Source organism: Carcharhinus amblyrhynchos, chromosome 4 (genome assembly GCF_965287045.1).
Source record: "Carcharhinus amblyrhynchos chromosome 4, sCarAmb.v2.hapA, whole genome shotgun sequence".
NCBI classification, from domain to species: domain Eukaryota; kingdom Metazoa; phylum Chordata; class Chondrichthyes; order Carcharhiniformes; family Carcharhinidae; genus Carcharhinus; species Carcharhinus amblyrhynchos.
The window spans coordinates 4,493,540-4,507,871 of NC_137327.1; the positions used below are offsets into that span (position 1 = coordinate 4,493,540).

At 45.8% G+C, this 14,332-nt stretch overlaps 1 protein-coding gene across 3 annotated transcripts in view; it reads left to right on the forward strand.

The window, feature by feature from the left end:
• The window catches only part of cdh11 (cadherin 11, type 2, OB-cadherin (osteoblast)), a 205,692-nt gene that overhangs the window by 147,915 nt on the left and 43,445 nt on the right, over positions 1–14,332 (forward strand). For 2 of the 3 annotated variants that reach the window (XM_080186691.1, XM_080186692.1), the window contains exon 7: positions 4,638–4,894. In XM_080186691.1, coding sequence (XP_080042817.1) covers positions 4,638–4,894 — 257 coding nt within the window. The remainder of the gene's footprint in view (positions 1–4,637; positions 4,895–14,332) is intronic. The other variant, XM_080186693.1, reaches the window with a different exon arrangement.

The window sequence follows — 14,332 nt, forward strand, 5'->3', positions numbered from 1 at the left end:
GAATTCCCACTCTAAACCTCACATCATCTATCTCCTCCTCAAAGCCACTTCTGAAAACCTCCCCCTTTGACCGTGCTTACGGTAATTTGCCCAAATATCTCTTCTATGGCTTGGTGTCAAATTCTGTCCCATTATTTTTGTTTCTCATTTGTGGGACATGGGCATCACTGGCTGGCGAACATTTATTGCCCATCCCTAGTTGCCCTTGGAGGCAACCACATTGCTGTGGCTCTGGGGTCACATGTAGGCCAGATCGGGTAAGGATGGCAGATTTCCTTCCCTAAAGGGCATTAGTGAACCAGGTGGGTTTTTCTGACAATCGACAAAAATTTCATGGTCATTCGTAGATTCTTAATTCCGGTTCTTTTAATTGAATTCAAATTCCACCATTCGAACCCTACTCCGCAGAGCGTTAGCTGAGTTACTGGATCAGTATTATCAGTGTTATCCAACATTAATACCACTAGGCCTTTGCTTCCCCATACAGGGTAGAAGAACTCATTCTGCCCATCATATCTGTGCTGGCCCTTTGTAAGAACTCTCCAGTTAGCCCAAGTCCCCTGTGCCTTCCTCATGACCTTCCAATTTCTCCTTTCTCAACAGCACATTTTGAAAGTTCCTAATGAACACTGTTGTACCATCCTTTCAGGCAGCACATATTAGAGCCTTACAATGTGCTGTCTATAAAATTCCCATCTCTGGTCGTTGGTCAAAGAGGTAAACTTTAAGGAGTGTCTTAAATGCAGAGAGGTTATTTAAGTAAAAATATTATTTAAAAAACGTAGAACAGTACAGCACAGTACAGGCTCTTTGGCCCTCAATGTTGTGCCGAGCCATGTCCAATCCCAAGATCAAGCCATTCCCTTCCTATAATTCTGGAGTGCTCCATGTCCCTATCCAATAACCGCTTGAAAGCTCCTAAAGTGTCCGACTCCACTATCATAGCAGGCAGTCTATTCCACTCCCCAGTCACTCTCTGAGTAAAGAATCTACCTCGGGCATCCCTCCTATATCTCCCACCATGAACCTTATAGATATGCCCCCCCCGTAAATTTAATTGGAGTTCAGAGAAGGTTCACTGGGATGATCCCCTGTATGGAGGGATTGTTTTAATTAAAAAGATTGAACAGGTTGGGACTCATAGGAATGTCAAAGAATGAGAGATGATCTCTTTGTAACATACAAGATTCTTAAGGTGTTTGAGAGGGCAAATGCTGAGAGGATGTTTCTCGGACCAGAAGACACAGTCTTACAATCACTTAAGGTTGAGATAAGGAGGAATTTATTTTCTCAGTGGGTTGTGAATCTTTGGAACTCCTTGACAAAGAGACTGTGGGAACAGAGTTTTTATGCATATTTAAGACCAGATTAAAATCCAACAGGTTTCTTAGGTAGCATGAGATGTCGGAACCCCTTCCTGATGAAGGGGCAACACTCCGAATGCTCATGCTACCAAATAAACCTGTTGGACTTTAACCTGGTGTTGTGAGACTTCTTACTGTGCACACTTCAGTCCAACGCCGGCATCTCCATATCATATTTAAGACTGGATAGCATTTTGATCAGTAAGGGAATCAAGGGTTATGGGAAAAGGGCAGGAAACCGAACATGAGGAATGTGGGATCAGCCATGATCCTATTGAATGGCCAATCAGGCTTGATGGGCAGAAGGGCCTACTCCTGTTCCTAATTTTTAGGGTCTTATGGTCTTTAGGGAGGGCCTTCCATTGCTCAGGATCTCAACACTGGCGCCAGAGCCAGCAATGGTGAAGTGAACGCAATGTATAAGATCCAGAACTGGAAGAGTGCAGAGAGTAATCGAGGTGGAGGAAGCTACTGACTTGGGAAGCGGGAGGCAGGACCATGGGAGGGATTTGAGAATGCCTGAAATGAACTGGCTGCATTAAGTTGCTGTAAAGCCCTGGATCATCTCTGACTGAAGGATGGACATGGGCTGTGTGGTATTATCTCTTGTAGATGTGTCTCAGTAGTGAATGCTGTGCCAGCTCAATTTAATCAGCTGAAGCAAGTTTAACATCATGCCTGACCTTGGAAAGTCGCAAATGGACCCAAACTCAGTGTAATCCATTATTCAGCTCGCCACAGCATCATCCTAATTAGGGCTGTCAGTTTGTATGTAAAATTCATGCTAATCTTGCCATCTGTTTTTTTATACTACCCTGATCAGTCATGATGGGCGTCATTCTCATCTTAAAGGTTCCATTCTATCTTTTTTGTTAATTGAAGGCTTTCATTTTTTGACCCAAGAGAATCACATGGAATTATAGCAAAGACATATTCATACAACCCGACTGGTCTGTGCTCCAGATTGACACTTTCTCACCCCCTTCCCCATCTCACCCCATCAATATACCCCTCTCGTAGAATTGTAGAATCCCTACAGTGCAGAAGAGGCCATTGGACCCATCGAGTCTGCACCGACTCTCTGCCAAAGTGCCTCACCTCGTCCCATTTGCCTGCCCTATCCCTGTAATCCCACACATTTAGCACGGTCAATCATGATCAGAGGGTCAGATAGGGTGGACAGAGAGAGCCTTTTCCCTCGGATGGTGACGGCTAACACGAGGGGAAATAGCTTTAAATTAAGGGGTGGTAATTATAGGATGGATGTCAGAGGTAGGTTCTTTACTCAGAGGGTAGTAAGGGCGTGGAATGCCCTGCCTGCAGCAGTTGTGGACTCGCCAACTTTAAGGGCATTCAAATGGTCAGTGGATAGGCATATGGATAACATTGGAATAGTTTAGGTTAGAGGGTCATTAGATTGGTTCCACTGGTCGGCGCAACATCGAGGGCCAAAGGGCCTGTACTGCACTGTAATGTTTTATGTTCTATGTTCTAATCCATCTAACCAACACACCGTGGAACACACTAAGGGGAAATTTAGCATGGCTAATCCACTTAATCTTTTGACTGTAGGGGGAAACCAAAGCACTTGGAGGAAACCCATGCCGACAGGGGGAGAATGTGCAGACTCCGCACAATCACCCAAGGCTGGAATCGAATCTGGGTCCCTGCTGTTGTGAGGCAGCAGTGCTAACTACTGTGCCACTGTGCCGCAGTTATGATAAAGTAGATTCAATAACAACTTTCAAGGGGAACTGAATATCTTGCTGAAAAGGGGAAAAAAAAGCAGGATAATGCAGAAAGGTACAGGGACTGGGATTAATTGGTTAGCTGACGCAATTGGATTCCAAGAGTTAGAACGTGGACTAGGGGTCCCATGTCCTCCTTCATTGCTTTTTCATCATATTAAGTTATATTAAAACAATATGTTATCTTGATTAGATCGTACTTGTGTATAGTGTTATTTTAAATATGTAACACACATTTCCTATCTCCATATTATAAAAAGGATATAGAGGATTGGTGAATGTGCAAAAAGATCTACAAGGATGATACCAAAACTGAAAGGTTACATTAATCAGGAAGACTGAACAGACTGGGTCTCTTTTCTCCAGATACAGAGGATTGATATGATCAAGGTCTTTATTATTATGAAAGAGTTTGATGTGGAGGGAATATGTTTCCACTGGTAAGGAGATCAAGATTGGGGGTATTGGCATTAATAAATCATGAAATCATAGAATCCCTACAGTGCAGAAGGAGGTTATTCAGCCCATCGAATGTACACTGACTCTCCAACAGAGAATCTTACCCAGGCCCAACCCCCCACCGTATCCCATGACCCCACTGACCCCATTAATCTCTTTTACCTACACATCCTGAGGCACTAAGGGACAATTTAGTATGTCCAATCCACCTAACCTGTACATCATAGATATCGTAGAATCCCTGCAGTACAGAAGGAGGCCACTCGGCCCATCAAATCTGCACTGACCACAATCCCAATCCTATTCCCGTAACCCCACTTAATTTAGCCTGCCGATCCCCCTGAAACTAGGATCAATTTTACCACGGCCAATCCATCTAATTTTCACATCTTTGGACTGTGGGAGGAAACCGGAGCACCCGGAGGAAACCCACACAGACGTGGGGAGCACATGCAAATTCCACACAAGCAAGTAAACCCAAGGATGGAATTGAACCTGGGTCCCTGGCTCTGTGAGGCAGCAGTGCCAACCACTGTGCCACCCCTATCAGGAATTCAGGAGAAGTTGCTTTACCCAGACAGTGTGATATATTACCTCAGGGAGTTCTTGAGGTAGTTGGCTTAGATGTAGTAAAGTGGAATACATGGGGGAGATGAGCAGGATATGTTGACGTGATTTGATGGAGAGAGGTAGGAAAAGGCTCATTTGGAACCTAGACTCTGACATGGACCAATTCGGCTGAATGATCGGTTTTTGCCATGTATGTTCCATGTTATCTTCTGTAAACTGATGCGTCTGAGAGGTCACTCGACCATTTGGAAAATTGACACAAAAGACAGCTGTACCTGTATCTTGACAGAGAACGTGGCAGAAGTGATGACAGAAATGGTGCTTTGTTCTGTTTGTCGCTTGAGTTTGGCTTGAAATATTTCATCTCTGTTAGTGTATAATTGGAGCGATTAACATCCATCATGGTGTTGCCCCCATACCCTGCCTATTAATCAGTGTTCATGTGAGCTCAGCCTGTCCTCGCTCCCATCTAATTCATCTCTGTCACTCCTTTCAGCAGGGCCTGGATTTCGAAACCAAAAAGCTGTATTCCCTGAAAGTGGAGGCAGCCAACGTGTACTTTGACCCTCGCTTCGTCAGCAGGGGGCCTTTCAAGGATACCGCGACGGTCAAGATTTCTGTGGAGGATGCGGACGAGCCGCCAGTGTTCACCATGCCTGTGTACTTCATGGAGGTCAACGAGAGTGCCCCAGCAGGGACTACAGTGGGCCAAGTGCATGCCATGGACCACGATTTGGGCCGCAGTCCCATCAGGTGAGCCTCCTCCTCATTATGACAGCGTGGAGACTGGTGCCTGCTGCTCCATTCTCATTCACCAGTCAAGCTCTCTGGAATTTGCTCCCTTCTGAGGCTCTGTCTCAGGTATATAGACGATCGCTCGGTGTTACACAATGCGGATATCATTGGAAAGAGGTGATGGTAGTTATGATGAACCCCCAATGATGGGAGAGTCCTGAACTAGGAGTTATACCAAGAACAAAGAACAGCACTGCACAGGAACAGGCCTTTCGGCCCTCTACATCGATTCCTACGCCAATCACGTTGTCCTATCTAGACTGCTTATATCCCTGTATTCCCCACCTGTTCATGTGTCTATCCAGATAAGTGTTTTATGTCACTAAAATATCTGCCTCAACCACCTCACTTGGCAGTGCATTCCAGGTGCCCACCACCCTCTGTGTAAAAAACTTGCCCCGCACATCTCCACTGAACCCTTCCCCTCTTCCTGTGAACTTGTGCCCCCTTGTAATTGTCATTTCTGCCCTGGGAAAAAGCTTCCAATTGTTCACCCTATCCATTCCCCTCATAATTTTATAAACTCCAACAGGTCGCTCCCTCAGCTTCCATCTTTCCAGGGACAACAATCCCAATTTATCCAATCTCTCCTCATAGCTGATACCCTCCATACTAGGCAACATACTGGTAGACCTTTTCTGTATCGCCTCCAAAGCCATCAAGTCCTTCTGGTAGTGTGGTGACCAGAATTGGACACAGTATCCCAAATGTGGCCTAACCAACCTTTTATATAATTGTAACATAATATGCCAACTTTTATACTTGATGCCCACCCGATGAAGGCAAGCATGCCATGTGCTTTCTTCAGTTTGAGGATAAGGGGTAAACCTTTTAGAACTGAGGTAATGTGTGGAATTCACTACCACAGAAAGTAGTTGAGGCCAAAACACTGTCTGATTTCAAGAAGAAATTAGATATAGCTTTGGAGGGCCGAAGGGCCTGTTCCTGTACTGTAATTTTCTTTGTTCTTTAGAGAGATAGGATCCCCAGAAGGGTATAGAGTTTTAGTTCAGTTGTCAGAATGGTTGGTGCAGGTTTGGAGGGCCAAAGAACCTGTTCCTGTGCTGCAATTTTCTTTGATCTTTGTTGAGATGTTAGGGGTAAGTTTTTCACTCAGGGGGTGGTGAGTGAATGGAATCGGCTGCCGTCGGTGGTGGTGGAGGCGAACTCGCTGGGGTCTTTTAAAAGACTTCTGGATGAGTATATGGGATCTAATGGGATTGGGGGTTATAGATAGGTCTATGGCTTAGTAGGTATAGATGTAATCGGTGCAACTTGTGGGCCGAAGGGCCTGTTTGTGCTGTAGTGTTCTATGTTCTATGTCCCTGAGGCTAAAGGGATCAAGGGATATGGGAGGAATGGGGGAATCAGGATATTGCATTCGATGGTCAGCAATGATCAGAATGAATGGTGGAGCAGGCTCGATGGGCCGAATGGCCTTCTCCTGTTTCTAGTTTCTATGTTGCCAATACTTTTCATCTGTGCCTCGTTAGGCCAAATGAGAGCGAGCTAAATTTCAAATCATCACAGCAACTTGTACCACTGAGGAAAAGGGTGCTGATTAGTTGATGAGTCAACCCGGATTGGCTGAGATGATGAGTGGAGAAAGCAATAGGGGACAAGAGGGGCCCCCCTTCAGCCCAGTGTTTCCAGGTGTCATTAACATCACACGCGTTTCCAGTCCCGCAGCACCACAGATGGAAAATTCTTATCTTTGCCTTCAAATCCCCCCATACACTCACCAATCTCATAGAAGTCATAGAGGTTTATAACATGGAAATAGGCCCTTTGGCCCAACTTGTTCATGCTGTCCTTTTTTTAAAACCACAAAGCTAATCCCTATTGCCTGCATTTGGCCCTTATCCCTCTATACCCATCTTACCCATGTAACTACCTAAATGCTTTTTAAAATACAAAATTGTACCCGCCTCTACTACTACCTCTGGCAGCTCGTTCCAGACACTCACCACCCTCTGTGTGAAAAAAATTGTCCCTCTGGACCCTTTTGTATCTCTCCCCTCTCACCTTAAACTTATGCCCTCTAGTTTTAGACTCCCCTACCTTTAGGAACAGATATTGACTATCTAGCTGCTCTATGTTCCTCATTATTTTATAGACCTTTGTAAGATCACCTCTCAGCCTCCTACGCTCCAGGAAAAAAAGTCCCAGTCTATCCAACCTCTCCTTATAACTCAAACAATCAAGTCCCGGTAGCATCCTAGTGAATCTTTTCTGCGCTGTTTCGAGTTTAATAATATCCTTTCTATAGTAGGGTGACCAGAACTGTACACAGTATTCCAAGTGTGGCCTTACCACACTTATCGCTATCTCTATCTCCGTAACCGCTTCCAATCTCACGACCCTCCCAAACACTTTGGGTTTCTGCAGTTCTGGCCTCTTTCCCATCTCCTGTGCACTTTCTACCATCATTGCTTTCACCACCTTGAAGCAGGCAAAGCCCTTCCAGGGCTCGGTAGGGTAGATGCAGGAAGGATATAGCTCCTGTTTGGGGTGGGGAGCAGGATGTGTCCAGAACCAGCACGGTAGCACAGTGATTAGCACTGCTGCTTCACAGCTCCAGAGTCCTGGGTTCGATTCTCGGCTCGGGTCACTGTCTGTGTGGAGTTTGCACATTCTCCTCGTGTCTGTGTGGGTTTCATTTGAGTACTCCGGTTTCCTCCCACAGTTCAAAGATGTGCGAGTTGGGTTGATTGGCCATGCTAAGAAATTGCCCCTTAGTGTCCAGGGCAGCAGAGGTTAGAGGGTTTAGTGGGTATAATATGTAAGGATATTGGAAGTAGGGCCTGGGTGGGATTGTGTTTGGTGTAGACTTAATGGGCTGAAGGGCCTCTTTCTGCGCTGTAGGGTTCTATGAACCAGAGGACATGGTCACAGAAAAAGAACCAAATCATTTTGGACTGAAATAGAAGGAATTTCTTGAGTCAGAGGATGGTGAATATTTTGCAATTATTGACCGAGGGATCGATGGAGCACCAGCCACTGTGTATTTTCAAGACACAGATTGACAGATTTTTAAGTATTAATGATGTTCAGGGATTTGATCTGATTTATTATTGTCACATGTATTAACATACAGCGATACGCACTGTTTCTTGCGCTATACAGACAAAGCATACCATTCATAGAGAAGGACATGATACAGTTCAGAATGTAGTTTTACAGTCATAGCGAGGGTGTAGAGAAAGATCAACTTAATGTGAGATAGGTCCATTCAGAAGTCTGACAGCAGCAGGGAAGAAGCTGCTCTTGAGTCGGTTGGTACGTGACCTCAGACTTTTGTAGCTTTTGGCTGACAGAAGAAGTTGGAAGAGAGAATGTCCAGGGTGAATGGGGTGCGTGGGATCCTTGATTATGCTGGCTGCTTTTCCCGAGGCATTGGGAAATGTGGACAGAGTCAGTGGATGGGAGGCTGGTTTGTGTGATGGGACTGGGCTACATTCACGACCTTTTGTAGTTCCTTGTGGTCTTGGGCAGAGCAGGAGCCCAGACCAAGCTGTGATACAACCCGAAAGAATGCTTTCTATGGTGCATCTGTAAAAGTTGATGAGAGTCGTAGCAGACATATAAAATTTCCTTAGTCTTCTGAGAAAGCAGAGGCGTTGGTGGGCTTTCTTAACTATAGTTTTGGCATGGGGCGACCAGGACAGGCTGTTGGTGATCTGGACACCTAAAAACTTGAAGCTCTCGACTGTTTCTACTTCGCCTACTTCGTACTTCAGATTTGGGCGGCACGGTGGCCCAGTGGTTAGCACTGCTGCCTCACAGCGCCAGGGACTCGGGTTCGATCCCGGCCTCTGGTGACTGTGTGGAGTTAGTCCATTCTCCCGATACCTGTGTTGGTTTCCTCTGGGTGCTCCAGTTTCCTCCCACAGTCCAAAGATGTGCAGGTTAGATGGGTTGGCTGTGCTAAATTGCCTTGTGTATCAGAGAGACTAGAGAGGGTACATCCATGGAGTTACATGGATAGGGCCTGGATGGCATTGTTGTCCGTGCAGGCTCACTGGGCCAAATGGCCACCATCTGCCCCGCAGGGATTCTACGATTTCTACAATTTGGGAGACAGTGCTGCAAAATGGTCTTGAGGTAAGTCTTGAAGGCCCAAATAGCTAACTCCTGCCACCATTTCCGATGTTCCTGAGCTCTGGAATACCCTGATTAAATGTCGTTGCCTCTCCATCTCTCTTCCTCCCCCTTTAAAATGCTCCTTAAAACCGACCACCGTTGACCAAACCTTTGTGTTAATGTAGCTTGATTTGCCTTGTGTTTGCCCCCTGTGCTTTGGAACAATTTATTGCGTTGAAGGTGCTGTACGAACATAACCTTGTTGTTTAATGCCTCTGTGGATCGGAGACTGTCATCTTTAGAATAACCCCTGTGGTTGCTTATCCTCATCGGAAATGGGTAATGGAGGGTTAGAATTCAGATTCTCACTCTACGTGACTGGCAATTTCATCGTGTGAGGGGATCTGTCTTATTTTGTTTTGCAAAGTAGCTGAATTGCAAAAACTGGGCTTTTACAAATGGTGTTTCGGTTTTTCAGAATTCGATTCCAGCAGGTTGCATTACTCAGTACTGCAGCAATCCCCGCTGGATTTAATCTGTTTGACAACATGGTTTGCAAATCTAAACTCCCCAGAGGGCAGCAATGTGAACCAGCTAAGTGCAGGACACATCTCTGTCACCAGACCCACAACTTACCTCCCCAGACACTGACGGAGCCGGAGGCAGAACGAGACTCACTCAGCATTCCGAGGATCTGGCAGGCGATGGTTTGAGCTCAGATCCTCGAACCAAGTCAAAATGGTGCGCCGTTTTGTTTGAGAAAAGGGTGGGGAATAAATCAGAATGGTCCCGGCTCCATGTTTAAATTATACAGCACCGTGAATTTAGATCCTGCACTGAATTTATGTTATTGATTTGAGAGCTGTCTGGGGACACAGCGCACAGTGTTAGACTCCCAGACTGTCAACATTGGCACAGTTATCAGGTCTCAGCTGTACCTTCTGATGGAGACGAGTTGGTTCCACATAGAGAAAGGTAGAACAGGTGTGTGTGTGTGTGTGTGTGTGTGTGTGCCTGTGAGTGTGTATGAGTGTGTGTATGAGTGTGAGTGTGTTGCATGTGTGAGTGTGTCTGAGTGTGTCTGTGTGTGAGTGTGTGTGTGTGTATGTGTGTGTGCGTATGTGTCTGTGAGTGTGTGTGTGTGTGTGTGAGTGTGTGTGTGAGTGTGTATGTGTGTGTGTATATGAGAGTGTGTTGCATATCTGAATGTGTGTGTAAGTGTGTATACGTGTGTGTATGTGTGATTGTGTGTTGTGTGTGTAAGTGTGTTTGTATGTGTGTGTGTATGTGTGACTGTGTGTTGTGTGTGTATGTGTGTGTGTTGTGTGTGTTTGTGTATATGTCTGTGATTGTGTGTGTGTGTAAATGTTTGTATTCATGTACAAAGGGTTGTTGTATGTGAGCATGTGAGTGCATGTATGAGTGTGTGTGTGCAGGGGGGAGGGAGGGGTCTGTATGTGTGTTGGTTTTGTGTTTGTGGTGTGTGTGTGTATGTGCAACTGTGTGTGTGTATGTGTCCGTGTGTGTTGTGTGTGTGTGTTGAGTGTATGTGTGAGTGTGTGTCTGTGAGTGTGTCCGAGTGTGTGTGTGTGAGTGTGTGTGTGGTGTGTGTGCATGTGTGTGTGTGTGTGTGTGTGTGTGTGTGTGAGTTTGTGTGAGTGTGTGTGTGTGTGTGTGTGTGTGGGGGGGGGGGGTAGCGACTATTGGTGAAGGAGTGTGTTTCTTTAAGGAGGGAGAGGACGGCGTTTGCAGACAATAAGCAAACCTGGCAACACTAATCGCTAATCAAAGGCAGCGATGTCTGAAGCAACGCTAATATTGGTGCTGCCAACAGACCTGCCAACATGATTCTGGAAGATGACATACATTTCCTATTTTATTCAAAACATCCCAATTTACCTTCCAACCTGAGAATAGACAGTCATGTGATCACCAGAACCAATGGAGCAGATGAGAACTTGGCAGTCCAGTCACATCCAATCAGGAGCAGCGGTGGACAATTAAACAACTATCTGGAGGATATCCTCAGAGAGAGCGGAGCTCAGCGTGCCAGCCAGGCGAGAGCATTTACAACCATCTTCAGCCAGGAGTGCCCAGTAGACGATCCATCTCAGCCTCCTCCTGAGGCAACCAGCATCACAAATGCTCATCCTGATCCAATTCAGTCCACTCCACGTGATATTAAGGGATTGGTTGGCTGCACTGGATACAGGAACGGCTGTGGGCACTGCACATTTTGCTGTGTTACTGAAGATTTTCCTCTCCTCTCTTTTGTATGAGGTGTTAAAGCAATATCTTATTTGCCCTATCAGGAGGCATCAAAGATCCCACGGCCAGTAGTTCAAAAAAAGTGTCAGGAGTTCATCCCTGGTGCCCCAATAAATAATTATCCCTCAATAAAGATCACAAGGAAACCCACACTTTGGCCATTATCACATTGCTGTTTGTGGGAGCTTGCTGTGCACTGTTGGCCACCGTATTTACAACAGTGACTACACTTCATAAATATTTCATTGGTTGTGAAGTGATTTGAGATGTTAGGTGTCTGTGAAAGGCGCTATATTTGAGGATAAGGGGTAAACCCTTTCACCCAAAGGCTGGTAAATGTGTGGAACTCACTACCACAGAATACAGTTGAGGCCAAAACATTGTGTGATTTCAAGAAGAAATTAGATATAGCCCTTGGGGTTAGAGGGATCAAGAGATATGGGAGGAAAAGGGGGGATCAGGATATTGAATTTGCTGATCAGCCATGATCATAGTAAATGGCAGAGCAGGTTCAAAGGGCTGAATGGCCCATTCCTGCTTCTAGTTTCGAGGTTTCTAAACAAATACTTTATTTAGCTCCCTCTATCCAAGCTACACTATAACACTGGTGTCTACCTGACCAAGTACAGAAGCATTCAGACGATTGAAAACTATTCCCGTCTCATCGGTTTATTCTCAATCAGCAGTAACATGATGGAAGGTGGTGTCGAGAGGCTATCGAGCGGCACTGATAACCTGCTCACCGACACTCCGTTTGGGTTCCGCTAGGAGCACTCAGCTCCAGACCTCATCACAGCCTTGATCAAAACAGAGAATTCCTACAGTTCAGAAGGAGGCCATTTGACCCATCGAGTCTGCTCCAGCTCTCTGAAAGAACATCTTACCCAGGCCCAGTGGGAGCAGCGTGTACTACTGTAGTCCAAAGACGTGCGGGTTAGGTTGATTGGCCATGCTAAATTGACCCCACTGTCAGGGGGATTAGCAGAGTAAATGTGTAGAGTTACAGGAATAGGGACTGGGTGGGATTTTGGTTGGTACAGACTCGATTGACCAAATGGCCTCCTTCTGTAGTGTAGGGATTGTATTTTTTAATACTCACCACAATCCCACCCAGACCCTGTCTCCATCGCCCCATGCATTTACCCCAGCTAATCCCCCTGATACTAAGGGGCAATTTAGCACGGTCAATCCACCTCACCCGCACATCTTTGAATGAGCTTTAAAGCAGTGCCCACACCTCTTGAATGAATGAAAGCATGGATGTTATTCCGGAAACGAGATGCAAAGACACCCACAGCAGGGCTGACAAAGAGCCAAATTTTGAATTGGCTTCAATCCATGAAGGATGGGGCCTGGTTTTTACTCTTTGATCTTCTTGCGTGAATCATAGAAAGAATTATAGAAACCCTACAGTACAGAGAGAGGCCATTTGGCCCATCGACTCTGCACCAACCACAATCCCACCCAGGCCCTCATCCCATATCGCTACATATTTCCCCACTAATCCCTTGAACCTACGCATCTCAGGACACTAAGGTGCAATTTTAGCATGACCAATCAACCTAACCCGCACATCTTTGGACCAAATGGGCTGAAGGGTTTCAGTTTGCATGAAAAGATTGGAGAAGTTAAATAAGTTTTGCTAAGAGAAAAGGAAGTTGAGAGGAGATCTGATAACAGCTATTAAAAAAAACATTATGGAGGGTCTTGACAGAATAGATGGAGGGCGGGGGGGTGGGGGGGGGTGTTGGTGGGGGGGGGGGCAGCGTGTGGGGGAGGGAGGATGCGGATCTGCTCCCATTGGTGAAAGGTTCAAGAAGCAGAGAGTATTGACTGAAGATGAATGACAAAAGAACCAACAGCAACAGAATGAAAAATATTTTTTATGCAGTGTGTGGTTAGGATCTAGAATACACTCTCTGAGCATGCAGTGTACACAGATTCAGTCATGCCTTTTGAAAGAGCTGCAGAGAAAATAAACTAGTTGGGTTATGGGTAAAGGATGGAGAAGCGGGAATAACCTAGTTGCTTTTGTCCAGAACAAGCACAGCTACAATGGGCTGAATGGTCTCTTTGTGTGTTGCTACCATTCTATCATCTGTGATTCAAATGTTTAAAACACAAGTACGCAATCACCAAATTGTTTGTTTCTTTCTTTGTCTTGGCTGTTCTCCAAATGTTTGATCCAACCGATATTCAGAATCACAGAATTGTTAGGTCTCAGTTTTTGGTTGTCTGATCAGTGGGCCCAAATGTGGATGCTCGCTTGATTATCCCAACTCTCACACATGCCCACTGACCAATAAATTGCACAAGTGGGTGGCACGATGGCACAGTGGTTAGCACGACTGCCTCGCAGCGCCAGGGGCTCAGGTTTGATTCCAGCCTTGGGTGACTGACGGTGCGAAGTTTGCACATTCTCCCCGTGTCTGCGTGGGTTTCCTCCTGAGGTTCCGGTTTCCTCCCAAAGGTGCGCAGGAGAGGCGGATTGGCCGCGGCAACTTGCCTCTTGGTGTCCAAAGATGAGCAGGTTAGGTGGATTGGCAGCGCTCACTTGCCCCTCGGTATCCAAAGATGCATAGATTGGGGCACTTAGCCGGTTTACAGAGACAGTGTGGCTCTGGGTGAGGTATTCTGTCGGAGAATCAGTACAGACTCGATGGGCTGAACAGCCTCCTCCTGCACTGTGGGGATTCTACGGCTCTGTGAAATTACATCAGTGACACAGACTGACACCTTCACACACGCTTCCAGGTCAGGGGCACGCTCAAGCAATGTGGAATTCCAGCTTTAGCCTCTTACAACGATTATCAAAGGTTACGCAGACAATTCTAGAAAATCCAACTCCATTATCCTTCGACTCTAGTCCATACCCCCTGGACAATATTAACCCTCCTGGCCCAACAGCTTAAAAATAGTTTGCCAAATGCTCTGAATAAAGATGTACCCGTTTAAAATTAATAGTCATATTAATATTTTACAATTCAATATTCCATTACATGATCACTCGACAAGAAAATCTGAACATAAATTATTGCGAGTATT